Source organism: Neolamprologus multifasciatus, chromosome 16 (assembly GCF_963576455.1).
Source record: "Neolamprologus multifasciatus chromosome 16, fNeoMul1.2, whole genome shotgun sequence".
NCBI lineage: Eukaryota > Metazoa > Chordata > Actinopteri > Cichliformes > Cichlidae > Neolamprologus > Neolamprologus multifasciatus.
The window spans coordinates 7,666,324-7,691,977 of NC_140454.1; the positions used below are offsets into that span (position 1 = coordinate 7,666,324).

Here is a 25,654-nt window from a genome sequence, read left to right on the forward strand (position 1 = left end):
ATTATAATTAAATACGTATGCTCACAAGAACTGAGAATATTTTTTAAAAAAATATTCACAAACCTGCTTAAAGGTTAAAAAAAAAAAGAAAGAACACTTTTAAGAGTGTATCGACAATGGTCATTTTATTTTGACAGGACAAAACGCCGGAAATGATAACGCGAGGACTGATCGGTAAAGGAAGAAGCTCTTTATCTAGTCAAACCACTATTTTATGGTCAGCTGTAGCTTTAAAAGTGACTTTTATTGGATGACACCTCATGCTTTTCGAGTCTAAAATTGCTGATTTCCTATAGATTACTTAAACGAGTTTATTTTAAGGGGGAAGTGAAACGCCACTGTACGAAACTACATTACCCGTAATGCAGCTCGGTATGACCGACGTACTGTCGTGAATTTAAACTGCTAATACGTCGGTCACCGACTCTCAACAGTCGTGAAAACACCTGGACAAACTTGGATGTTTCTATCGGTTAATGTTTTGTTAGTTTTTGTAAGACTGTTATGCAGTTTCAGCACCGGGCAGAGTGGAGTTTGTGGGGCGGAATATTCGACTGTGAAAATGCCGCTTTATGTCAGTTAGCGCCGCAATGCTAGTTAAGCTAACTTTTTGCTAACAACTCGTTTGACTATTTTCATTCTGTAGCTTTTCAGATTTGCTCTTCAAATATGAATTAAACACACCTGGTTCGTTGCGGGGATGCTGTGTTTGCTATATTAGCTATTTAAAGAAAAAAACAGTCTTATAACGGTTCCGCCCAAGCAGAAAAGATTCAGTTGAGGAAACCATGACACTCGCTCCGAAGGAACTGTCCAACCTACTGAGCATCATCTCGGAAGAGGCTTGCACCAACTCCTTCGAAAGCCTCTCCACTCACTTTCATCATTACTTCGGGAAAGCGGAGCACTTCAGGGTGGGCTCGGTGTTGGTGATGCTTCTGCAGCAACCGGACCTGCTGCCCAGCTCCCCGCAGCGGCTCATCGCCCTCTACCTGCTGTGGGAGATGTACCGCACCGAGCCACTGGCCGCTAACCCTTTCGCCGCTGTTTTCGCGCACCTGCTGAACCCCGCACCTGCCGGAGAGGAGCAGGAGAAGGTGCTGTCCGGTAGGTCTCCGTGTGAAAACGCTTTTTCCTGACTTTGGTTATGTTACCGAGAAAGAAATCAGCCAGGCCTAAACGAGCAGGACATAAAGTAGCAGCAGTGAATAAGCTTTGATACAAAGTTGAGGTTTTCTCTGAAGCTAAACTCAATATTTGAGGGTTGTGTTTGTTTGTTTGTTTGTTTGTTTGTTTTTTTTAAGAGTCTGAGTCTTCGTGTTGTAACAGTGATGACCAATCAAGATTTTTGGCATCTTATACTCTAGACACAAACGAGTGATGTCTCTGTGGCACATGATTGTGCTTTGAAGGACCACAGCCTTATGTAATGTTGTCCCTATCTGTTTGTCTGAAATGAGAAACAGTCTGTTTCTCATTTCAGACAAACTTGTTCAGTTCAGTTAAACATATACCCTCAGATCTTGCTGCCAGTGCAACACCCAGTTACACTGGCAGTCTCAGTGTGACTGTGTAACATGATAAATGAGGGCATCAGGGATTATGAAGTGTATGAAGTCTCTTGTGTTTTGTGTCCAGGCTTCCTGCCTCCCATCACCCAACCTGAGAAGTTCTTCCTGTCCCAACTGATGTTGGCACCTCCCAGGGATCTCTTCAAAAAGACACCCAGACAGGTGTCCTGCATGGATGTTGGCAACATGCCCCAGTCTGTAGACATCAGCGGGTTGCAGCTAGCGTTGGCAGGTCAGTACCCACTCACCCATAAATTATCTACTGACTGAAAGACTAGGTGTGACTGGTCAAAACTGTCACTTGTTTATATTGGTTTGTTTTAAAAGGCAATTTTTTTCTTCTTTAATCTCCAGTGCACTTTGTTTCTTTTATGTTTTAATTCACTCTTTCTGTCTCTTTGTTGTTTAGAGCGTCAGTCAGAGTTGCCCACTCAGAGTAAGGCCAGTTTCCCAAGCATTCTCAATGATCCAGACCCAGACTCATCCAACTCAGGATTCGACAGCTCTGTGGCCAACCAGATCATAGAGTCTCTGGTCACAGGCCCACGCCCTCCGCTGGAAAGTAAGTGTTATTGATGATTTGTTTGTTCATTTTTCAAAAAAGGCAGAAAACCAAGAACATTAAAAGCAGGTCACCTCAGTGATTTCTCTGTGTGTGTGTGTGTGTGTGTGTGTGTGTGTGTGTGTGTGTGTGTGTGTGTGTGTGTGTGTGTGTGTGTGCAACATGAAAAGAGTATGTCTTATCATCATGTGTCTCATCACTAAAAAAAAGTTCGGCTGGTTATTCACTTCTAGCTTACAAGACAGGAGCTGTGTGAATAAGGAGATCACAGATGAAAAACAAGTGAACGTTTTGCTTTGCTGGCAGTTTTGTGGGTTTTCAGCTGTCAAGTCCACATCGGACTTATGTTCATCCATAAGTCAGATGAAGCAGCATGGTCACACAAGAACCTGAGTAGTTTCACTAGTGTGTGCATCAGAGCTTCAGCTCTCTGCCGTGGTGTCCCAATATTACAGTTCATTGCTGTTCATATCCTGAGACACAATGCTTGGCTCACTGAACACGAGATCACCTTTTAAAGCTGGCACACATGTAGCCATGGTTACTAGAGTAGACCGCCACCCATGAATAAAGCTACATCTGAAACAGAACAGGATTATCACAAGTGTTTCAATATCATTGTTTAATCCTCAGGTCACTTCCGCCCTGAGTTCATCCGGCCGCCGCCTCCTCTCCACGTGTGTGAGGACGAGCTGGCGTGGCTGAACCCCACCGAGCCAGATCACAGCATCCAGTGGGATCGCTCCATGTGTGTGAAGAACAGCACCGGCGTGGAGATCAAACGCATCATGTCCAAGGCCTTCAAGAGCCCGCTGTCTGCACAGCAGCAATCACAGGTGGGTCAGCCATTTAATGCTTCTCTTAAAGTCAGGCACTGAAATTCTATTTAACCTGAAACTATGGTGCTGCCACCAGCTGCCTTTGGAGTGCAACCAGATAAACCCAGAGAGGAATTTCAGGGTTAAAGTTGCTACTTCACAAAAGGAGAAAAGCACAAGACAAATATATTAAGACAAGACATTGAAACATGGTTTGAAAAGAGTCAGAATGTGAAATCAACAGATAAAAATGGTAGTTTACAGCTGATTGATAGTGGAAGTTTATTTCTGTTTCTCTAGACACTGGAGGACAGTATGCATCTTTATACAAGATGGTAATTATTTATAATTAACCACGTCCAAACTTAACATCTTTTGTCTTACCATCACTCCCAGACACAGAGAGATTCATTATACAGTCTGTTGTTACCGAGGATTAGCTCTGTGAACTAGCAATCTGTCCATAGCATACCTCGCTTCTGACCCCAGGACAGCTGGGCTAGGCTCCAGCACCCCGTTGACCCTGAATTATGAAGAGAGGGTTTACAAGAGAAAGCATAAAATCTTTGTTTCCAGATGTAAACTTTTAATATTATTACATTATCAGAGGTAATATATTTATCATTTTTAGTTTTTTCCTCCTTCGGTGTATTTGAAATGCAGCGTGTAAATCTTTGCTTGTCAGTAACTCCCTGCATGCTCTGTCACTGCAGCTGCTGGCTGAGCTGGAGAAGGACCCGAAGCTGGTTTACCACATCGGTCTGTCTCCGGTGAAGCTGCCTGACCTGGTTGAGAACAACCCGCTGGTGGCCATCGAGATGCTGCTAAAGTTGATGCAGAGCAGCCAGATCACAGAATATTTCTCAGTGCTGGTCAACATGGACATGTCGCTGCACTCCATGGAGGTTGTCAACAGGTGGGGGCACGGAGCCGTGGAGCTGCTTACAGAAAAAGGCAAAATGTGTGATCTGAAAAAAAAAGGCAAAACAACCAAAGCCAGGACAATGATCAGAACACTGATGTCAGTGTGCTGAGTTTAGAAAAGTCAAACTAAAAATAAAGTTTTGTTTGTTTGGTTTTTTTAATCCTGTCTTCAAAAGATTTTCGAGGTTTTGTGGGGTTTGTGTCACTGGTTACTTTTTAATCTGCGCTATGTGTGACTCGAGTAAAGCGGCCTCTCGTCAGTAAGCCCAGTTCTAGTCTGTAAACTAAACTCGGCTCACGCTATGACTCATTCAGAAGCTGACTGACTAAACTGGGTCTGTTTTAAGAGGTGTTAAATGTTTTAATTGTCAAAAGTGGAAATGTCACTCTTTTTTGTCCACAGGTTGACCACAGCTGTGGATTTGCCTCCTGAGTTTATCCACCTCTACATCTCTAACTGCATCTCCACCTGTGAGCAAATCAAAGACAAATACATGCAGGTAGAGTACAACACTCAATGTAGTGATGCTTCTTCATATTTAATCATAATCCTTGAAAAAAAAAAACTCCATAAAAGAACAAAGAACTCCTCAAGTTTTGGAGCAGAAAGTCGGTATGTTGAACACACACACCCCTGCTAATAAGTACTAAATAATGTACTAATAAAACAGTAGAATGACTTGAGGACACAGACTATAGCTCAGACTTGTTGACAGGGCTGTACCGCACAGCTCACCCCACTCTGAATGAGAATCTTCTGAACTGGTTCAATGTGTTTTCCAGTAAATTGGAGACCATGCTTTGTGTGGTGTTATTAGGTATTAATCACACTTTCTTTCTTCCAGAATCGTCTGGTCCGTCTGGTCTGTGTCTTCCTGCAGTCGCTCATCCGGAACAAGATTATCAATGTTCAGGACCTCTTCATCGAGGTTCAGGCTTTCTGCATCGAGTTCAGCCGCATCCGCGAGGCCGCCGGCCTCTTCCGCCTCCTCAAGACTCTGGACACTGGAGAAAACCCCACCGAGGCCAAACCTGCCAAATAATACTCGTCATAGATGCTACACGGGCGGGACTGAAGCAGCGGCTAAACGAGGACGGTTTGCTCTAATGCACACTCGTAGTGTCCCTGTACATCACAGAAGGAGAAGACTGTGCAGCTCAGAGGAAATACTGTAAATATGTTATGAAGTCCTTCAAATTTGAGTCATTTCTCTATATGCTCATCTTCTACAGTCCAGGTCTGCCTAAAGGACAGCAGCATTTCCTTTTTTCCCAGTGCTCTCCCCTTTGGAAAATGAAACCTCCTGAGTTTGTTTCATTAAAGAGATTGTTTATTTGACTCGGTGTAGTTGTATTTTTGGATCGTTGTTACATTTCTCTTGTCACTCACATCCCCCTGTGCCGCCTGCCTGCCATGGTGAGTACTTGAATGGCTGTGACGCTCAAATCTTTTTTATACAGGCAGACACAGTATTTCCTGTAGACAGTTTAAAAACGCTAAATATATTCTACATTTTAAGAAAGAATATATCTGTTAAATATTAAGTTATAGCTAAGAGTGAACATGGTGTCAGTTTAGATCACTAACTGCCAAAGAAGGCTAAAAACCACTTTTACTGATGTATCTGAACAGCAGCCACGATAAGAGCTGGCTGATCCCACCGCTGCAGTTCTTTAGCATTTACCACACACTGGTCTACTGCTTATGTTCATTTTTGGGAATTGCTGTACTGTCAGTTATTAATTTCACACCACAAGTGCTGAAAGCCTCAATGAAGGTAAGAGTTAAAGTGGGTCATGTAATGAAGAATGAGCAGCCAGGTGAGCAGCAAGTCTTAATACTGGCATCTAGTGTGTCAGGGTAATGGCAGATCAGGGAAAAACAAAACTATTTTCTGAGTGCGAGCCAGGTGTGCATCTCACAGTGTCCATCACTATCACTATATAATCTTAGTGATTACCCCACTTAAATGTCAGGATGAAAAATAACAAAAGTAATAAAAAAAATGTTGGTTTATTGCTTGCAAACATCACATATAAACATTTTGATTTGTAATCAGATGGCTGTGTTACACTGATCACTTGTGGTTTCACAGAAATTTAAACAATAAAATGGGAAATGTTGCAGCTCTGCATAGAAAATAAAACTCTTTGTGATATAATGTGGATTGTATGTATGCTCCGGCTAAGTCTTTAGTGGAAAAATAATATTTTTGCCAATCTTCACAGTTAAAAGATGATTGAGGAAAAGTGGAAAATTAATACAGCAACAAAGATGGACATTTAACCTCCAATCAGCTGCCTTCAAAACCTTTCTCTTCTTTTTTTTTTTAGCAGACCATTTTTGTGCTTGTTACCTGGTTGTACCTGTTTACTTGTCCTCTTCTGTGAGTTGTGGATCAGCTACTGTAACAGACACCGAAGCTAAAAGTCTGCAGTGAAACACTTTGAACTTTTTCCCCTTAGTTTATTTGCTGGAGGTAGAAATCTTTGTAGCTGACTTACACACTTTGAAAATCGAGACTGGTACAGAGCCTTTTTCTAATATTCATATTTTCATGTAAAAACTCATTTAAAGTCACACCTGTGACCTGTGTGATTTTAAAGCAACTCTTTAGGTGAGGTTTAACTTGACCCTTGGGATTATTTCAGCTTCTTGGGTTTGAATAAAACAGTTTTCTATTGTACATTTAAGAGAAACATGAGTGAAAGACATCAATCACCAGCAGATGTTACATAATGTGTCCCACAGCCGTATTGCCATCATAAATCCAATATTTCTGGTCATTAAAAAGTTACAGTCTAAAGCCACAACTTGTGAGTGGAGCATCTGCATTAGCAACTCATTTCCTTTGGCTGCTAGCCTTAGAGGTCCCCTCTTCACAGACAGGAAGTGAGTGTGGTTTTAGGCCCTCAGGCCACGAGCCATGAGACAGGCGAACACCGTCATCACCATCTTAGGCTTGACTTCCACCAAGTCCTCGGGGAGCGCATACACCCGGGCGCCGATCTTCCTGGCCATGGAGATGGCGTACCTAAAGACACAGTAATTGTTGGATTAAATCTCCTGCTGCTGGCGATGCAGAGACATTTCTGAACTGATAAGTGATAAGAAGCTGTAAGAAGAGCTGTACGTACTTTGCGTTGTTGAGTTTCTCCTCGTCAGTCAGGTCTTCGGTCTTCAGCAGGTCGTACCGGATGGATCCAGGCTGGATGGTATCAATCAGGTCAAGAACCGGCATGCTGGTGCTGATGGACCGGTCCTAACCAACAACAACAGCAGAGTTAATGTAAATCTCTCATTGTTTAGTGTTACAGATGTGAAACTACACTGCTATGAGCCTGGTTGCCATCCAGAGTGTAACCAAAAACTCCCTGTTGGGTTTTTCTTCTTGTTTCAGACAGAGGATAACCTGTTAAGCAGTTTCATCAAGGCCCAGTGTAACATAAACTTGGATTATTCTGAACCACAAAGCATGCAAAGCAACTGTAGCGAAGTTCAGCAATAAAGATCTGGAGCTGGAAAAAAGTAGAATAGGTTCCCTTTAAAGCCGTGATAAATGTGTGCACAGGAAGTGATGTAATCAAGACTTTGACACTGGAGCATTTAATTGGAGGCTAAGGAGGATTTCCATGTCCATACTGTCGAGGTGTGTTACCTTAAAGCTGGAGATTGTGGATTTTCCGGCCCTTGTCAGGTTGTCGTTGACCCAGGACACGATGGTCTCATCGATCACCTTTTGCCCATCGCCAAGGTCCTCCAAGATATTCAGCGTGTACCTGGGTGCACACACAGGTAGCTTAGAGATTCCTGAATGGGGCATTTCTAAGCAGACTATAAGTTAAATAGTTTCTGGTTCCATACACCCTTCAGTGCATTACCACGCTTTCTTTAACAGCCAAACCCCCATTCAAATATCTGCTGATTTCATATCAGGTTAGAACAACAGCCCTATACGTTCACATCACAGATCAGAGCAATCAAAACAAGATGAGACCAAAGAGATGTGAGATGTGAGTGAAGTGAGGTTTTACCTCCTCATGAGCTGCCAGAGCAGAGCGAGGGTGAGGGTTCGATTCCCTTCGTTCAGATCCTGACCCGCAATGCCGACCAGAGAGAACTTGGCCTCCTTCTTTCCCAGCTCCACGGCGTAGTTACAGTTCTCCAGCTGGAACGCACAAACAAAGGCTCAGGTTCAGCACGGATATGTGGATGCTTGAAATCCCTAAACTATTCGATGTCCTGTTGTTTACAGCTGGACACAGGACTCAGATCAGGTGAATCCTTTCACAGATATGTGTAATGTGTCATTACAACATGCATAGTATGTGTCGTAATGACAAACGTCTTGCTGGTCGTGAGGTTGCAAAAAATAGAAACAATTTTTTGAATGAAAACATCTTTCACAAACAATCATTGGCTGCTGTGAACGAATACAGAAGTATTTCAAGAATTCATAGTGGGATCGGGAGAGCGAACATCATTGCAAAGTTTGCATATAATATGAATGGAAATTTGAGCTTTCTAGAAAAGGCAACGTGGATTTGGTGCACGGTGTCAAATTTGATGAAAATGTTTTGGGGGGTTTTCATATCCATCATAAATGGATGTCTTTCCCCTTGAACAGTGAGATGAGAGTCCTTTGAAGAACTGACACAGAAAGAGCCATCGTGTCTGACTTGAACTGTGTTGAGCTGTTGTACCTTCTTCATGTTGCTGCTCAGTTTAGGGTAGGGAGGTTTGTTGACTCTCTCCCAGTCCACTGGTACTTTGATCTTCTCGTACAGCTGGAAGATCACCAAGGCGTCGTCGATGTCTCTGCAGCACAAACAAACACATCACGCTGCTTTGGTGTTGTAATCTGGAGAATGTGTTCATATTCTCAACATGCTGCATGTCAAAGAAGGACAGAGGAAGAGCGGGGAGGTGTCTTACGCGTAGAGATGGTTGACACGAGGGTTGACTCCCAGTGAGTTCATCCAGTTCCTGAAGGTGCGCTCCTCTCTGGTTTCACCTGGAAACAAACAAACAAACAAAAAAGTCTGCTATTAAACATCCATGGCAGGAAAACTAGGGCACAGAGATCGGGAAAGTTGGGAATCTCTCACATATGAATTAAGCCCGCTTTGAGTGCTCAGAAAGAGTAGAAAAGCGCTATATAAAAACCATCCATTTACCAATTACCATTACCTTCGATGGAGCTCCAGTCGATGTCCTGGTTCTCTGGCTTCTTCAGAGCCGGATATTTGTTAAACAGATTGGCAACAAAAGCCAAGTTGAGTTTAGGGTTGCCGCGGACGACATCTGTGGGCATAACGAACTGTCTGCACCCGAGCCGGTCGGCCTGGTCCAGCATGAGCTCCGCTCGCTTCAGGTCGTCTTTCTCCTGCAAAGCAAGCAGCAAGGCCGACATTAGAATGTGAGAACCAAAACCAGCTGAAAATCAGAGTTTCCTGCACTCAAAATAAGCATGTTTGGAAGAATCAGGTCTGTAGTCAACAAAGGTCTGCGCATTTTATTGCATATGGCAATAAAACGAATTAATAAAGTTTGTATTTTACGTATTTGGAATGTCGCCTTTGGCTTTAAGGAATTTTATATGTTCTGATATTTTTTGTCGAACAAAGAATGGAAAATAGCATAATATAAATAATATATGCAAATGAGGCAGCAGTTTTTGTTTATATGGGCCCTGCTGATTCCCTCTGAGTCTTTATGAGCAATCAGGGGACAGTAACACTGACTGATGTGTGTGAACTAGTCCTTTAAATGGTCACTATGGCTATCAGATGCATGCTCGGGTGTCTTACCCTGAGTCCTGACATGTCAACGGCAATGGGGGGAATTCCCTCTTCGTCTCCTTTGGGTGCCACCTGGTTCAGCAGGTTGTAGTACGCCTTCGAATCCTGGAACAAACAGTTTGGAAAGGTTACCTTCTAACAGCCAAACAAAAACTTCACACTGTAGAGAAGAAAAGGTCTTTAATGTGAGTCTGTCTGTAGTACGGTATCGATGAAAAATTGATGTTGGCTGATTTTACTTTCGTTTAAGAATGAAAGTGATCACAACTCGGCTACACCAGTTCTTTTCTCCATTTGGTCTGCGGGACTCTGAGAACACAGAGTTAGACTTACTTTTGCTGATGTTGTTTAAACCCAGCTTGTGTTTCTGGGCCTGAGACTGCTTATGCATTATACACAAGGCCCAGATGTGTGTGTGTGTGTGTGATCACCTTGATGTCGTTGCTGAAGTTGTTGATCTTGCCACAGCCCGCCTCCTCCAGGTGATAGTTGGCCCAACGCAACAGCAGCTCCTCGGGGGAAAGTTTCATCAGATCCTCAAGACTCTCTCCATCCCGCAGCAGAGCGATCAGAGCTGCACGCATGTGTTCAGATGTTAAAAACATCCTCATGTGCATGGAGTGAGTATAGATTAGCTGGTTAGCAACTGAAAAGTAGCTGATGGCTTTGGTTTTACTTTTGTCTTAAATACATGAATCTAATTCTCAGCAAGTAAATAATATCACTTCCAAAGTTTTTTTTTTTAACATCTGTGGTCATTTTTTTGTCTATTTTTAGCTTTCATTGTATTTTAAATGAGAAACACGCGCACCTTCATTCCTGCTGAGCTCAATGTCAGCGAACAGCCCGATCTTGATGACCTGCCACAGCAGACCCAGGACCAGGTGCTGCCTGCCCTCCTTTAGGTCCTCAGCTCCAATGTTCACCACATGGCAGCCAATGGCTGATGCCGAGTTCAGGGCCAGGTTCAGGTTCTCCTGTTAGATCAAGCAGTAAGATATCCCATGCACAGAGACTCTGTTAGACTGCTGATTGTGCACAGTGGTAGGTAAAGAAGACGAAAAGCGTTGCCAGAATCAAGGAGAGTCTCACCTGGATGGTGAAGGGTGTGAGCTTTTTCTTGTTGATTGTTCTCTCATCGATGGTGTCGGCTACAGACAGGTTGATCATTTTACTAACAAGAGAGGAAAAACATCCAGATTGATAACGGAACTGTTTTCTTTCCCCAATTCGAAAGTAGAGCTGATGAAGGCTACTTTCATTTCTTTCTTTTTTAATGTCCCTGAAGCTAAGATATCTCAGCAAAGAAGTACAGAGGGGTAGAAGTTCACGAATCTGCAAAACTACATGGATAGTGCATAATATCAACAGATGAATCATTCATTCAGGCAGCATTCCTTTAAAAACAGGCTGGTTTTGTCATGGGCATGCATGGCCACTACCAAAAGTGCATTACCAGTTCAAAAGCTTTTATCTGTAATGGTATGATGGAGGATTAGTGCTTATGGAATTGGAAACTTGCACATCTGTATGACGTCTTTAAGGGAGCCCCTGATCAGACACGGCTAAGCTGCACTGCATCTATTACAACAGGTTGTGTAAGAATCCAGGTGCTGATGCAACATGTCATGAAACAAAAAGCAAATACAAAAAAAAGTGACAAGTTTACGGACTGTTGCTAAAAGCAGAGATGCAACACAGTGATAAACATAGCACTGTCACAACTCTTTTAGACCTGTTGCTTCCAAAAATGAGGTAGTAAAATGTCCCAGTTTTAACATTTGTTTCCTGTGTTCTCTTGTGAATAAAATATACATTTAAGAGATCTAAAAATTATAAAGTTGTCTTCTTTTTGGAGTTGGATTTCTCATTTAAACTTTTAAATTTGCTCAAATTTTCAGTTTATAACCAACCAGTAAAGTTATTATAGCTATTTAAAACTGAAGTAATATGCAACCCAAACACGTCTGTAAAAATTATGCAAACTGGGTCAACCCCTGTATGTAAACCCGTGATTTAAGTTTTCAGGAAGTCAGCTGTTGTTCCTGTGAAAGATAACGTACCAGAGAACGATCCCATCTCCCATGGCGGTGAACAGGTCGTTGGTGTTAGGATTCATGGGCAGAACATGTTTGCAGTCTGGATCCTTCTCCAGAGCTTTATTGATCCAGTTCACAAAGGCTACCTTTTCCTCCTCTGCAGAACGAAAAAAGCAAATTAAAGTGAGCAGCTGATGATCATCTGCATCAACCACGTGCAAAATATTAACAAAACGGATTTTTTGTTTCTTTTTATAAACATATGTGTGTCAGACTTTGGTGTCTGATTCGTTCAGATGATTTTCTGAGGCAAGTTCAACAATCCACACATATAACAACAGATGTACTTTACTCTGACTCAGACTATTAGAATTTTCTATCGGTGGCCTCAATTATTGTTAATAATTTCACCTCCTCACTAGGTACGACTCTGGATACTGTAGCTCCAGTGAAAACTAAGGTCTCTAATCAGAAGTACCTGACCCCGTGGTATAATTCTCAAACACGTACCCTAAAGCAGATGACTCGTAATCTGGAGAGGAAATGGCGTGTTACAAATTTAGAGGATCATCATTTAGCCTGGAGAAATAGTTTGTTGCTTTATAAGAAAGCCCTCCGCAAAGCCAGAACAGCTTACTACTCATCACTGATTGAAGAAAATAAGAACAACCCCAGGTTTCTCTTCAGCACTGTAGCCAGGCTGACAAAAAGTCAGAGCTCTTTTGAGCCAACCATCCCTTTAACGTTAACTAGTGATGACTTCATGAACTTCTTCACAAATAAAATTTTTATCATTAGAGAAAAAATTACCAATAATCATCCCACAGATGTAATATTATCTACAGCTACTCTTAGTTCCATTGATGTTAAGTTAGACTCTTTTTTTCCAATCGATCTTTCTGAGTTAACTTCAATAATTACTTCCTCCAAACCATCAACGTGTCTTTTAGACCCCATTCCTACAAAACTGCTCAAAGAAGTCCTGCCATTGGTTAATTCTTCGATCTTATATATGATCAACCTATCTCTAATAATCGGCTATGTACCACAGGCCTTCAAGGTGGCTGCAGTTAAACCTTTACTCAAAAAGCCATCTCTAGACCCAGCAGTCTTAGCTAATTATAGGCCAATCTCCAACCTTCCTTTCATATCAAAAATCCTTGAAAGAGTAGTTGTCAAACAGCTAACAGATCATCTGCAGAGGAATGGTTTATTTGAAGAGTTTCAGTCAGGTTTCAGAGTTCATCACAGCACAGAAACAGCTTTATTGAAGGTTACAAATGATCTTCTTATGGCCTCTGACAGTGGACTCATCTCTGTGCTTGTCCTGCTAGACCTTAGTGCAGCATTCGATACTGTTGACCATAATATCCTATTAGAGCGATTAGAACATGCTGTAGGTATTACAGGTATTGCACTGCAGTGGTTTGTATCATATCTATCTAATAGACTCCAATTTGTGCATGTAAATGGAGAGTCCTCTTCACACACTGAGGTTAATTATGGAGTTCCACAGGGTTCAGTGCTAGGACCAATTCTGTTTACATTATACATGCTTCCCCTAGGCAGCATCATTAGAAGACATAGCATACATTTTCAGTGCTATGCAGATGACACCCAGCTCTATCTGTCCATGAAGCCAGATAACACACACCAATTAGTTAAACTGCAGGAATGTCTTAAAGACATAAAGACTTGGATGGCCACTAACTTTCTGCTTCTTAACTCAGATAAAACTGAGGTCATTGTACTCGGCGCTGAAAAGCTTAGAAATATGGTATCTAACCAGATTCTTACTCTGGATGGCATTACCTTGGCCTCCAGTAACACTGTGAGGAACCTTGGAGTCATTTTTGACCAGGATATGTCCTTCAACGCACATATTAAACAAATATGTAAGACTGCGTTCTTCCATTTGCGCAACATCTCTAAAATTAGAAATATCCTGTCTCAGAGTGACGCTGAAAAACTAGTTCATGCATTTATTACTTCCAGGCTAGACTACTGCAATTCATTATTATCAGGATGTCCAAAAAACTCACTGAAAAGCCTTCAGTTAATCCAAAATGCTGCAGCAAGAGTACTGACAGGGACTAGAAAGAGAGAGCATATTTCTCCTGTTTTGGCTTCCCTTCATTGGCTTCCTGTTAAATCCAGAATTGAATTCAAAATCCTGCTCCTCACATACAAGGTCTTAAATAATCAGGCCCCATCTTATCTTAATGACCTTGTAGTACCATATCACCCTATTAGAGCACTTCGCTCCCGCTCTGCAGGCCTACTTGTTGTTCCTAGAGTGTTTAAAAGTAGAATGGGAGGGAGAGCCTTCAGTTTTCAGGCCCCTCTTCTGTGGAACCAGCTTCCAGTTTGGATTCAGGAGACAGACACTATCTCTACTTTTAAGATTAGGCTTAAAACCTTCCTTTTTGCTAAAGCATATAGTTAGGGCTGGACCAGGTGACCCTGAATCCTCCCTTAGTTATGCTGCAATAGATGTAGGCTGCCGGGGGATTCCCATGATGCATTGAGTTTTTCCTTTCCAGTCACCTTTCTCACTCACTATGTATTAACTGACCTCTCTGTATTGAATCGTATCTGTTATTAATCTCTGTCTCTCTTCCACAGCATGTCTTTTATCCTGTCTTCCTTCTCTCACCCCAACCGGTCGCAGCAGATGGCCGCCCCTCCCTGAGCCTGGTTCTGCCGGAGGTTTCTTCCTGTTAAAAGGGAGTTTTTCCTTTCCACTGTCGCCAAAGTGCTTGCTCAGAGGGGTCATATGATTTTCTGAGGCAAGTTCAACAATCCACACATATAACAACAGATGTACTTTACTCTGACTCAGACTATTAGAATTTTCTATCGGTGGCCTCAATTATTGTTAATAATTTCACCTCCTCACTAGGTACGACTCTGGATACTGTAGCTCCAGTGAAAACTAAGGTCTCTAATCAGAAGTACCTGACCCCGTGGTATAATTCTCAAACACGTACCCTAAAGCAGATGACTCGTAATCTGGAGAGGAAATGGCGTGTTACAAATTTAGAGGATCATCATTTAGCCTGGAGAAATAGTTTGTTGCTTTATAAGAAAGCCCTCCGCAAAGCCAGAACAGCTTACTACTCATCACTGATTGAAGAAAATAAGAACAACCCCAGGTTTCTCTTCAGCACTGTAGCCAGGCTGACAAAAAGTCAGAGCTCTTTTGAGCCAACCATCCCTTTAACGTTAACTAGTGATGACTTCATGAACTTCTTCACAAATAAAATTTTTATCATTAGAGAAAAAATTACCAATAATCATCCCACAGATGTAATATTATCTACAGCTACTCTTAGTTCCATTGATGTTAAGTTAGACTCTTTTTTTCCAATCGATCTTTCTGAGTTAACTTCAATAATTACTTCCTCCAAACCATCAACGTGTCTTTTAGACCCCATTCCTACAAAACTGCTCAAAGAAGTCCTGCCATTGGTTAATTCTTCGATCTTATATATGATCAACCTATCTCTAATAATCGGCTATGTACCACAGGCCTTCAAGGTGGCTGCAGTTAAACCTTTACTCAAAAAGCCATCTCTAGACCCAGCAGTCTTAGCTAATTATAGGCCAATCTCCAACCTTCCTTTCATATCAAAAATCCTTGAAAGAGTAGTTGTCAAACAGCTAACAGATCATCTGCAGAGGAATGGTTTATTTGAAGAGTTTCAGTCAGGTTTCAGAGTTCATCACAGCACAGAAACAGCTTTATTGAAGGTTACAAATGATCTTCTTATGGCCTCTGACAGTGGACTCATCTCTGTGCTTGTCCTGCTAGACCTTAGTGCAGCATTCGATACTGTTGACCATAATATCCTATTAGAGCGATTAGAACATGCTGTAGGTATTACAGGTATTGCACTGCAGTGGTTTGTATCATATCTATCTAATAGACTCCAATTTGTGCATGTAAATGGAGAGTCCTCTTCACACACTGAGGTTAATTATGGAGTTCCACAGGGTTCAGTGCTAGGACCAATTCTGTTTACATTATACATGCTTCCCCTAGGCAGCATCATTAGAAGACATAGCATACATTTTCAGTGCTATGCAGATGACACCCAGCTCTATCTGTCCATGAAGCCAGATAACACACACCAATTAGTTAAACTGCAGGAATGTCTTAAAGACATAAAGACTTGGATGGCCACTAACTTTCTGCTTCTTAACTCAGATAAAACTGAGGTCATTGTACTCGGCGCTGAAAAGCTTAGAAATATGGTATCTAACCAGATTCTTACTCTGGATGGCATTACCTTGGCCTCCAGTAACACTGTGAGGAACCTTGGAGTCATTTTTGACCAGGATATGTCCTTCAACGCACATATTAAACAAATATGTAAGACTGCGTTCTTCCATTTGCGCAACATCTCTAAAATTAGAAATATCCTGTCTCAGAGTGACGCTGAAAAACTAGTTCATGCATTTATTACTTCCAGGCTAGACTACTGCAATTCATTATTATCAGGATGTCCAAAAAACTCACTGAAAAGCCTTCAGTTAATCCAAAATGCTGCAGCAAGAGTACTGACAGGGACTAGAAAGAGAGAGCATATTTCTCCTGTTTTGGCTTCCCTTCATTGGCTTCCTGTTAAATCCAGAATTGAATTCAAAATCCTGCTCCTCACATACAAGGTCTTAAATAATCAGGCCCCATCTTATCTTAATGACCTTGTAGTACCATATCACCCTATTAGAGCACTTCGCTCCCGCTCTGCAGGCCTACTTGTTGTTCCTAGAGTGTTTAAAAGTAGAATGGGAGGGAGAGCCTTCAGTTTTCAGGCCCCTCTTCTGTGGAACCAGCTTCCAGTTTGGATTCAGGAGACAGACACTATCTCTACTTTTAAGATTAGGCTTAAAACCTTCCTTTTTGCTAAAGCATATAGTTAGGGCTGGACCAGGTGACCCTGAATCCTCCCTTAGTTATGCTGCAATAGATGTAGGCTGCCGGGGGATTCCCATGATGCATTGAGTTTTTCCTTTCCAGTCACCTTTCTCACTCACTATGTATTAACTGACCTCTCTGTATTGAATCGTATCTGTTATTAATCTCTGTCTCTCTTCCACAGCATGTCTTTTATCCTGTCTTCCTTCTCTCACCCCAACCGGTCGCAGCAGATGGCCGCCCCTCCCTGAGCCTGGTTCTGCCGGAGGTTTCTTCCTGTTAAAAGGGAGTTTTTCCTTTCCACTGTCGCCAAAGTGCTTGCTCATAGGGGGTCATATGATTGTTGGGCTTTTCTCTGTATCTATGAAGCGCCTTGAGGCGACATTTGTTGTGATTTGGCGCTATATAAATAAAATTGAATTGAATTGAATTGAATTGAATTTATCCTGATGCGTTTCATTCATACAGGTTAGCATCTCATATTAAATAATAGGTTTGTTTTATTGTTTACATAAACACTTTTAAGCTTGGTTGGCATCAAATCAAGTGAACTATCCATCCATCCACCTTTTCAGGGTCGTGGGGGGCGCTGGAGCCTATCCCAGCTGTCATAGGGCGAGAGGCGGGGTACACCCTAGACAGGTCGCCAGTCTGTCGCAGGGCTAACACACAGGGACAGACAACCATTCGCACTCACATCCACTCGCACATTTACACCTAGTGGCAAGTTGGATTATCCAATTAACCTATCCCCACAAGCTGCATGTCTTTGGATGGTGGGAGGAAGCCGGAGTACCCGGAGGGAACCCATGCAAACACGGGGAGAACATGTAAACTCCACACAGAAAGACCCCGGCCTGATGGTGGAAGGGTAAGCGGCTAGGGAGAAAGCGTGATATCAATTTGATGGCCCTACTAAGATATGAAAACGAGACTGTGTGTGTGCTGACCTGAGTACGAGTGCTGAGTGCCAGTCTGCTCTGAGGTTCCTGCCACATTACAGATGCCCTCCTTCTTGGTGATTGCTTTCTTGAAGGTCTTTGCAACCTCTGCACTCTTTAGTCCGTGGACAATCTGGAGATGGGAACAAGAAAGAAAGGTCAGAAATAATCATTTATGCAGTAGGCATGAAGTGAGTGATCAACACACTATGTCTGCACTGTGTATTTGTCTGATCATTCTACAGTAAACTCACTTCAGTAAACTTATCAAAGTTGAGCTCTTCGCTGCTCTTGCTCAGCTCCTGGATCATCTCTCTGACTCTGTAGCCCGGCAGTGAAAGGTTGGCGGCCTTGAGGACAGCATCAAGCTCATCCTTGCTGATAATGCCGTCATTGTCCACATCTGGAGGAGGACGGAGGGGAAAGCACAACTTTAAAGAGGGTCCATTAAACTTTCCCTATAAAGTCTCATACAATGAAGGCAGTAAAGTAACTCGTGTGAGCCGCTCTGAATGGCTCAGGCACAGCTCTGTATGATGTCAGGTGGATATCCTTAATATGGTCATCTCAGGCACACAGCGGGTGGGTGGAGCTTCTGTGCGCCCAAATCATCTCCTCTTCAACTCCAACCAATCAGAAGAAAATGGAGTGAAGCTAAAATCATCATGCAAAGCTAGTCTATTCACTCTGCTAACGGTGCAGATTGCACACTTCTCTCTAACACAACGTCCGGCCTGAAATATTAGTCATAGGTATTGTTTCATTATCTAACTTCATGTCCGGTGTGTAACTTCCTTCTCATCTCTGTGGCTGCACGGGCTGCTGAGATTACACGTCATCCTTACTTAAATATTCAAAATGATATTAGTTTAACCTGTTGCTGTGTCTTCTTAGGGATCTCTTCCTTACATGGCATTTGTATTTATTTGAATGGTAACTGTATGAAATTTGGAATGATCAAATCTGTGTCATGAGAAGAAAGAAAAATACTATTAGAGGAAAGACGGCCAAGTCTGACTTTTGCCACTCACCCAGGACATTTTAAACACACTAACAGAGTCAAAGTCTTACATCTTTTGAGCACACCTTCAGAGATCCTCTGAACATCAGACTTTCAGTCACTTTAATTTTAAAACTGTGTAATTTTACTGTATATTCTGTGTATTTATTATTTCACTGTTATTGCCTGTTCTTATTGTCCTTATCTTCAACGTTATGCTGCTCTGTTGTTTGTTAATTGCTCCTTGGGGATAAATAAAGTCTTTCTGATTCTGATCTATCTTACCAATTTTAGTGAACGCTTCTCTAAGATCCTCCAGCTCCTCTGCAGTGATCGGTGGGGCGGCCATGTTGAAGCGTGAATCAGTAGAGGAACCTGAAACTGGCACAAGAGAAAAAAACACGAGACATCCTTAAATTTAAAAGTCAAAGCCTGTCAGCACCGAGGAGCATGTAAGCAGGGACCATGTGGTGGAGAAAGAAAGAGGAAATTCAAAGATGGTAACCTGCTTTTCTACTGTGAAGCAAACTGCTCAGTTCTCACTTCTGCCAGTGCAAAACTTCCTGCTTGTGCTTCACTTCCTGCCTGACAGACAAAAGCCTCTCTGTTCATTACTGCTGCGTGTGTAATAAGATCAGAGCACTCTGAGGTCCCCCAGGTAACCTTTAACCACCCACAGTCAAGTCGCAAATGCACACAAATTCTTCGCCAAAAGAGGAAACAGCACAGTGATGCTCTGGTTCACATAAACCCTGTTTAGTAACCAGAATCTTTTCATTCACATTAAGCTGCATCTGCATTTGTAGATGGCGGTTGTCTAGTCTACATTCAAGCCTCCAGTTTTGTAATTACCACCTCATCATATGTCAATCAAAAGTATCCTTTGCTCTTATTGGTGGTTGCATCAGCGGCTCACCTTGAAGCTGAACTTGGAAACTGCCTATTTTCGTTTCACCCTGTATCCCTGACATCCTACAGTCTCCAGTCAACACAACACTGCCGGTCTCTTCCTGCGTGGACGTCTCTGAAGAACATTTCTAGAAACACGGCCCCTCTACCAACTAGTGCAGTAAATAAAGGGTCTACCCAAAGCTGTGCAACAACAAATCTCACTCTATGGGGTGGTACTTTTTAATCGCTGAGAATCTTTTCAGGTACTGAGTGTAGCCACTGGTTTAGCAGCAGCTACCATCGAATCGCTCTATGCATCTCTGTTAGTCTAGCTTGATGACTGTTTATGTTGTTTGGACATAAATCAAATGGATTAGGGTCGTCTCATTTTGACGGTATTTTCTCTGCTGCTAGGCAATCAGTGGGCGGAGCCATCACCCCTACTACTGGGCATCAAAAGAGGTTCTTATGCTAAAAGATTTGTGATGTAACAGAAAATTCAGATGATTGCAGTTTAGAGCCAAAGAGAATTAGCTCAGAGACCACAGCAACCAAAGCTGCAGCTGTCTGAGAATTTACATTTCTGGGTGTTATCATTACTGATTTGATTTATAGTCAAAGACGACGTTACCCTGTTTGAATCTGTGATAAATGATGAACCACAATTTAAGCTAGTGATTAAATTAAGAAGAATTAAAGTAATTTATTTAGTTTTTGAGAGCTGATGAAGAGATCAAGAGATGGATGGATCGATGGCATGTTCAAACTCTGTCTAGCTTTCATTTGGGGACAAACATCCACCAGGAACTGGAGACAGAGATCAGCAAACAGAAACTCCCACACCATGTTGTTGCATGCAAAAATGCTGCAGTAGAGCTAATGATGTTTTATGTCTAAGCTGACTCTCAGCTGCAGAAGGCACATTTTGCTCCTTGGATGTAGAAGTTTTAGTTCTGAGGACTGGTGGGAGCCCATCAACCTCAGGCTTTCAGCCTCTGTCTAAAACAGCTTCTTGGACGCAACAACACACAGTCAGGTTTTACTCCTTTAGATGTTCTTTACTCACAAAAAAGTTGAAATTCACAGAGAGGAACTGAGCAACTGCAGATGTGATCGATGATCTCAGTTCAGTGGGGAAGTTTGAGGTCATGTCGCAAATGAGGCAGAGCAGTGCCAACCTTCAGACTGCAAGTGTGGAAACTTTGACTATTTGTAACATTTACTTCTGATGCTGTAATGTGACAGAAGGTCCTTTATTTCACCGTTCTGCCAGTTTTGGTTTAACACTCTAGATACAGATTTAAATATTCATGTACTACTTACGCCACCGAGTAAACCTAATGTTTCCAGTGTCCCTTAGGCAACACAGAGACTAAATGAACAGAAATCATTGCATTATATTCTCCCTGCACTATCATGCGTTGCATTTTTAAAGAACGCGATTTAACTGGAGCGCTGTCGATTTTTGCAGCCAAACAGTCACGTTGACAATGACCACATGTGTTCATGTTTCTTTTTTGCTTATTAGAAAGGAAAAAGCTGCAGATAAGGAAGAGTGAAGCAGTTCTGAGTAGCTGCCAATCACATGACACACAGTCTGTGATGATTCACTCCGAGCATTTGTCGACTTCAGATCCTTTTTTGGCAGTCGAATGTGAAGAGGCACACAAAGTAACATTTGAGACAAAAGGAGGAAAGGGGGCACAACAATAGGGAAGATGGTTTGATGATGACTTTAAAATTTATGACTTTATTAATAAAATTGTTGGATGAAAAGCAACCTGATGTAAGGGATGATAAGAAAAGGCAAATTGCTGTAAAATGCATATCGATATACTAGATGGTGTCGCAGTATAAAGAGAAGTGTCTCAGCCTGTGTTTCTATGTTATGCAATTGAAAGATACTGATGAAAGATAAGTAACTGATTGCAGACAGCTGTAAGGTAATGACGAAATACTTTGTTTAAAATGACTGTTGTAAAATGACCTGTTATACCAATGTTAATGAGGGGCAGCCAGTCAAAAGAAAGCTGCCTTAAAATGAGTAAAATTAGCTGATTTCAGGTGATCTATCCAAGATAGGATAAATAAAGACGCAGCTAATATTGGTATGAGTCCGAATATGTAAATGTGTAAAAACACCCAAACTTCTCCTTTTCTTTTTCCCCATGAATGCTAAAACCGCTAAAGCTAACCCCACTGAGCTACAAGTGACGAAAACAAATAAAGAAAGTCTTAATGATGCACGTTTTTGGATCAGATCCATAGAGATGACAGGTTACAGATGTATGAATCGTTTGGATTGAACTGTGCAGGTTACAGTAAATGTTTCACAGCCTCAAGTGGGCAACAGTGAAATGTCCCTCATGGAGGGCCGGACTGTCCATTCGCTTCCGCTTATCCTTTTTCAGGGTCGCGGGGGGCGCTGGAGCCTATCCCAGCTGTCATAGGGCGAGAGGCGGGGTACACCCTGGACATGTCGCCAGTCTGTCGCAGGGCCAACACACAGGGACAGACAACCATTCGCACTCACATTCACAATTGGCAATTTGGATTATCCAATTAACCTATCCCCACAAGCTGCATGTCTTTGGACGGTGGGAGGAAGCCGGAGTACCCGGAGGGAACCCACGCAAACACGGGGAGAAGATGCAAACTACACAGAAAGACCCCGGCCTGATGGTGGAATTGAACTCAGGACCTTCTTGCTGTGCGGCAACAGTGCTAACCACCGTGCCACCGTGCTGCTTGCTGTTTGTAAAGAGTGAGAATAGGTGTAGGAGATGATTAGGTCCTTTCTGCAGCAGCCCTTTGGACATGGAAGCAAGGCACACAGATACACTAAGAAAAAGATTCCTCGCCCGCAATGAACATGAAACAATAAATATGAGAACAATGCAACTGAAATATATAAAAGGTTAATTTATTCAAATAATTCATGATTAAGGAAAATGTGCCTGGTGTAAACTGAATTTGTACCAGTCAAGTAAATTTCATTTGGGCAGATTCCATTAAATGTAACATTTCACATTTACTTGTGTAACTAAATTATTTGGGAAACTTACATGTAATTAAATTAGTTAGCAATAAACACAGCCTGAAGTCAGCAATAGATAGATCTATAGATACTTACATAGATGTTACAGCAGCATGATAAAGGATAAAAATAGTACAGTCTAAGATATACAAAGATAAACAACATAGTTAGAGAAATGTGCCACAAGCACCCAAAAAGGGCCTTATAAGGGCTTTATACTGTTAGATTATTTATACTATTAAATTTGGGCAGATTCTTTTTCTTTTTTTCGAGCGTGGGTGAATGACAAACTCAACCACTGGCAATCATTAGCCGCTGCTAATATGTCTGCTCTGGCACTCTTATTTTGATTTTGGAGCCAAATTCACCATGTGCACACACATAAGCTTTTCATATCTTTTAGGTATGAGAATTAGCTTTGAGCCAGTGAAAATCAAGCGGCCTGTTAGACAGCAGCCAGCAGTCAGAAGCAGAAATGAAACTCAGCCCAGCAAAAGTACGGGTCTTAACACTTTTAATGTGCTAAATGTCTTGTAATGGGTCATGGAAATGAAATGACTCAGTCTGGCCTTTATGGTGCAAAGTGTCGCTGAGCTCTTCTGCACTGATGATCTTCCATGATCTGCCTCAAACTATCTTTTTTTTTACTCTGTGGCAAGAAGTTCCAGTTTCTTTTCACAGTTTTATTTTTAGAGATTTTTTATATCAACCATTTCTGACTGATTTAGCATCTGCATGCATGAGTTCTCCTTTTGTTGCTAATATTGTTTTCTTTCTGAAAACTTTAACCGCCTTAAAAACAGGGTTTACGGTTCACACGGTTTAACTTTCTCATGTACATGGGTCATGAGTCTGTGTGTATTTCACCTTTTCCCAGCACTGCTTTGTATCTTGACTCTGGCTAACACCTGGACTAAACAGCATTTATAATAAAACAACAACAACAAAAAAAACATTAAAATCTAAAGTTAGTTACACATGAATGTTGTGTCTGAAATCTCTTAGTGTAATTTCTAACATAGTTAAAATAGCGACGTGTTGCTGAAGCTTTGATGATTTAGGATTAATAAATCTCACCCCAGCGAGAGGCGGGGCATGCACTAGCCAAGTCGTCAGCCTGTCGCAGAGCTGACACACAGAAGCAATCAGACAACCACGCTCACATTCACACCCACACCCCAATATGCATGTCTCTGAACCCAAAACGAACCCACGCAGACATGAGGAGAACGTGCAAGCTCCACGCTGAGAGGCCCCAGCTGGGATTTGTACCAGTTCTTCTGCTGTGAGGTGACTCTGCACCACTGTGCCACCTGATATTAAAACAATCTAACTGTAAAGATTTCCACTTTGAAAATAATCGGAGAACATGCCACCAAAGCTCTGCACGCTGCTATGGTGAGCTGGCATCATTACAGAGAAAAGCGTGGGGGAAAACATGATGCAAACAGGTCATTTTAGTGTGTTCCATGTGTTAAAGCGAGGGCGGTACGTTTCCTCACTGCAGCATTGCACATCCCATGTTTCGTGCATGCTGTCATTTGTTTAACAAAGCCTCACACCACAGGAAACGCTTTTACACCTATGTTTCCCCTCATTTCCATTCGGCCTCTTAATGGCCTGCAGCAGCCCGATCTAAAACATGCAACACTAGCAAGCGTCAAGAATTTCCTGCACTGAATGTGCACGTGTTACTTCATCTGTGGGCAAGCATCCTGTTTCATCAGAATGTTGCATGATTGACAAATAAAATCAAATAGCAAAGTAGTGTAGCAGAAGTATTATTATTTGGTAAACATGAGTACAAGTACTTTAAAAAGCTGCAAAAAGCACAAAGAAAGAGGGCCGTCTCTAAGCATCATGGCCCCAATCTCATCTCACCCCTCCCTGAGAGCATTTACACATAATTAGTGTGCATCGTCCAAGCGGCTCTGAGTTAACTGTATCCACAGCTTAGCATCTTCTCCAATCATAAAGTATTAATCGCTTGTCCCGAGATGTTCTCTAAATTTCTGCCCACCCATTGCTACCTTAAAGGGATTTTTTTTTTGCAGTTGAAGTTTGAAAACCGCAAACTTCCTTTTTCAGCTCTCTGCACTGTTCCTCTCCCCCATGCAGGCCTCACTCTGCTTCTAACTGCTCTTATTGTTTAATTTATGTATGGCAGGTGTTAAATGATTAAAGGCAACATGCACGCTGTAAACAAGGCGTTTAGGTTTGAAGCAAACAAGGTTTGGGGTTTTGTGCTGTTGGTTTCTAAAGCAGGGCAGGCTTTAAAGAATACAGCAGCAAAACTGAGCTGCAGTCAAGAACGATCTAGCTTCAGTACTAAAATCAATGGCTGTGCAGCGATATATGCGATAATACATCATTACAAAGATGATTACAAAAGAAAAATCTGAGTCTTTCTCTCACCCTGCAGTTACGCCTTCAGGAAATACCTGCGTGGATTAGAAGCCACCTGCCCTCTACCTTCTTTACCTGAGAGACGAAGTGAGGAAGCTGATCTCTGGGCTCGGATGGTTACACTTGTCGTCCGTCTTTATCTCTTTCGTCCTCAGTCGGTTCTTCAGGCTGCTGTGCTGCTCACTGCTTTTCAGACAGCGCACTGAGGTGGGACCGAAAGCAGGGCGACAACGCATCTATTCAAATCTAAGAGGAAGGAAGTGACATGCAACACTTGAAACTAGAAACAGGAATGAAAGGCGTTTTTTGTCTTTATATGGCAATGCATGGTGGCTTCAAGTCAAGGTGACCCCCCACCACTAAAGGTTTGAAGCTTCTTTTACAGCTTTTGAGCAGTCGCCGGAGCGGTCGCCGTGGGCGTTTAGGTGTCGCAGGACTCCAGTGGTATCATTTAAGACATTGTGACATCAAAAAGAAGGTGTTAGTTAAAAGAAAAGAATTCAGTAGATGAATCAATACTGAAGAAATGTGGGCAAGTAGTTTTTCTCTGTCACCTTATATCATTTAATGTACTTATTTAATCTGCAGTTTCATTTTTATTTGGATATAATTGTGGTTGTTAGTGAGAGATAAAGCAAGGAGGGAAGCTGAGAGGCAGGTAAAGGCAAAAAGTAGAGAAAGACTACTAACAGAGAGCTGGAGTTACAGAGAGCCATGCACGGAGGAATAGTTTGGTAGCTAC

At 42.2% G+C, this 25,654-nt stretch overlaps 2 protein-coding genes across 3 annotated transcripts; one reads left to right on the plus strand and one right to left on the minus strand.

The window, feature by feature from the left end:
* Positions 1-59: 59 nt before the first annotated feature.
* On the plus strand, positions 60-5,214 carry cnot11 (CCR4-NOT transcription complex, subunit 11). Its single transcript, XM_085136549.1, has 7 exons — positions 60-1,107; positions 1,639-1,803; positions 1,981-2,133; positions 2,767-2,969; positions 3,665-3,867; positions 4,279-4,375; positions 4,721-5,214. Exons 1-7 carry the CDS (start codon positions 789-791, stop codon positions 4,916-4,918), a joined length of 1,338 nt encoding a protein of 445 aa, XP_084992675.1. The 5' UTR covers positions 60-788; the 3' UTR covers positions 4,919-5,214.
* Positions 5,215-6,085: 871 nt separating this feature from the next.
* On the minus strand, positions 6,086-25,147 carry lcp1 (lymphocyte cytosolic protein 1 (L-plastin)). 2 transcript variants are annotated; one of them, XM_085136540.1, is made up of 16 exons: positions 24,988-25,147; positions 18,864-18,959; positions 17,833-17,981; positions 17,588-17,711; positions 11,741-11,873; positions 10,770-10,851; positions 10,489-10,654; positions 10,109-10,251; positions 9,687-9,782; positions 9,067-9,262; positions 8,812-8,890; positions 8,580-8,694; positions 7,911-8,044; positions 7,535-7,655; positions 7,014-7,138; positions 6,086-6,910 (listed from the first exon to the last, which is right to left on the minus strand). In XM_085136540.1, exons 2-16 carry the CDS (start codon positions 18,925-18,927, stop codon positions 6,781-6,783), a joined length of 1,857 nt encoding a protein of 618 aa, XP_084992666.1. In that variant the 5' UTR covers positions 18,928-18,959; positions 24,988-25,147; the 3' UTR covers positions 6,086-6,780. The 2 variants fall into 2 exon arrangements, with proteins under 2 accessions (XP_084992666.1, XP_084992667.1); XM_085136541.1 differs by having other exon boundaries at positions 24,922-25,147.
* Positions 25,148-25,654: the final 507 nt, after the last annotated feature.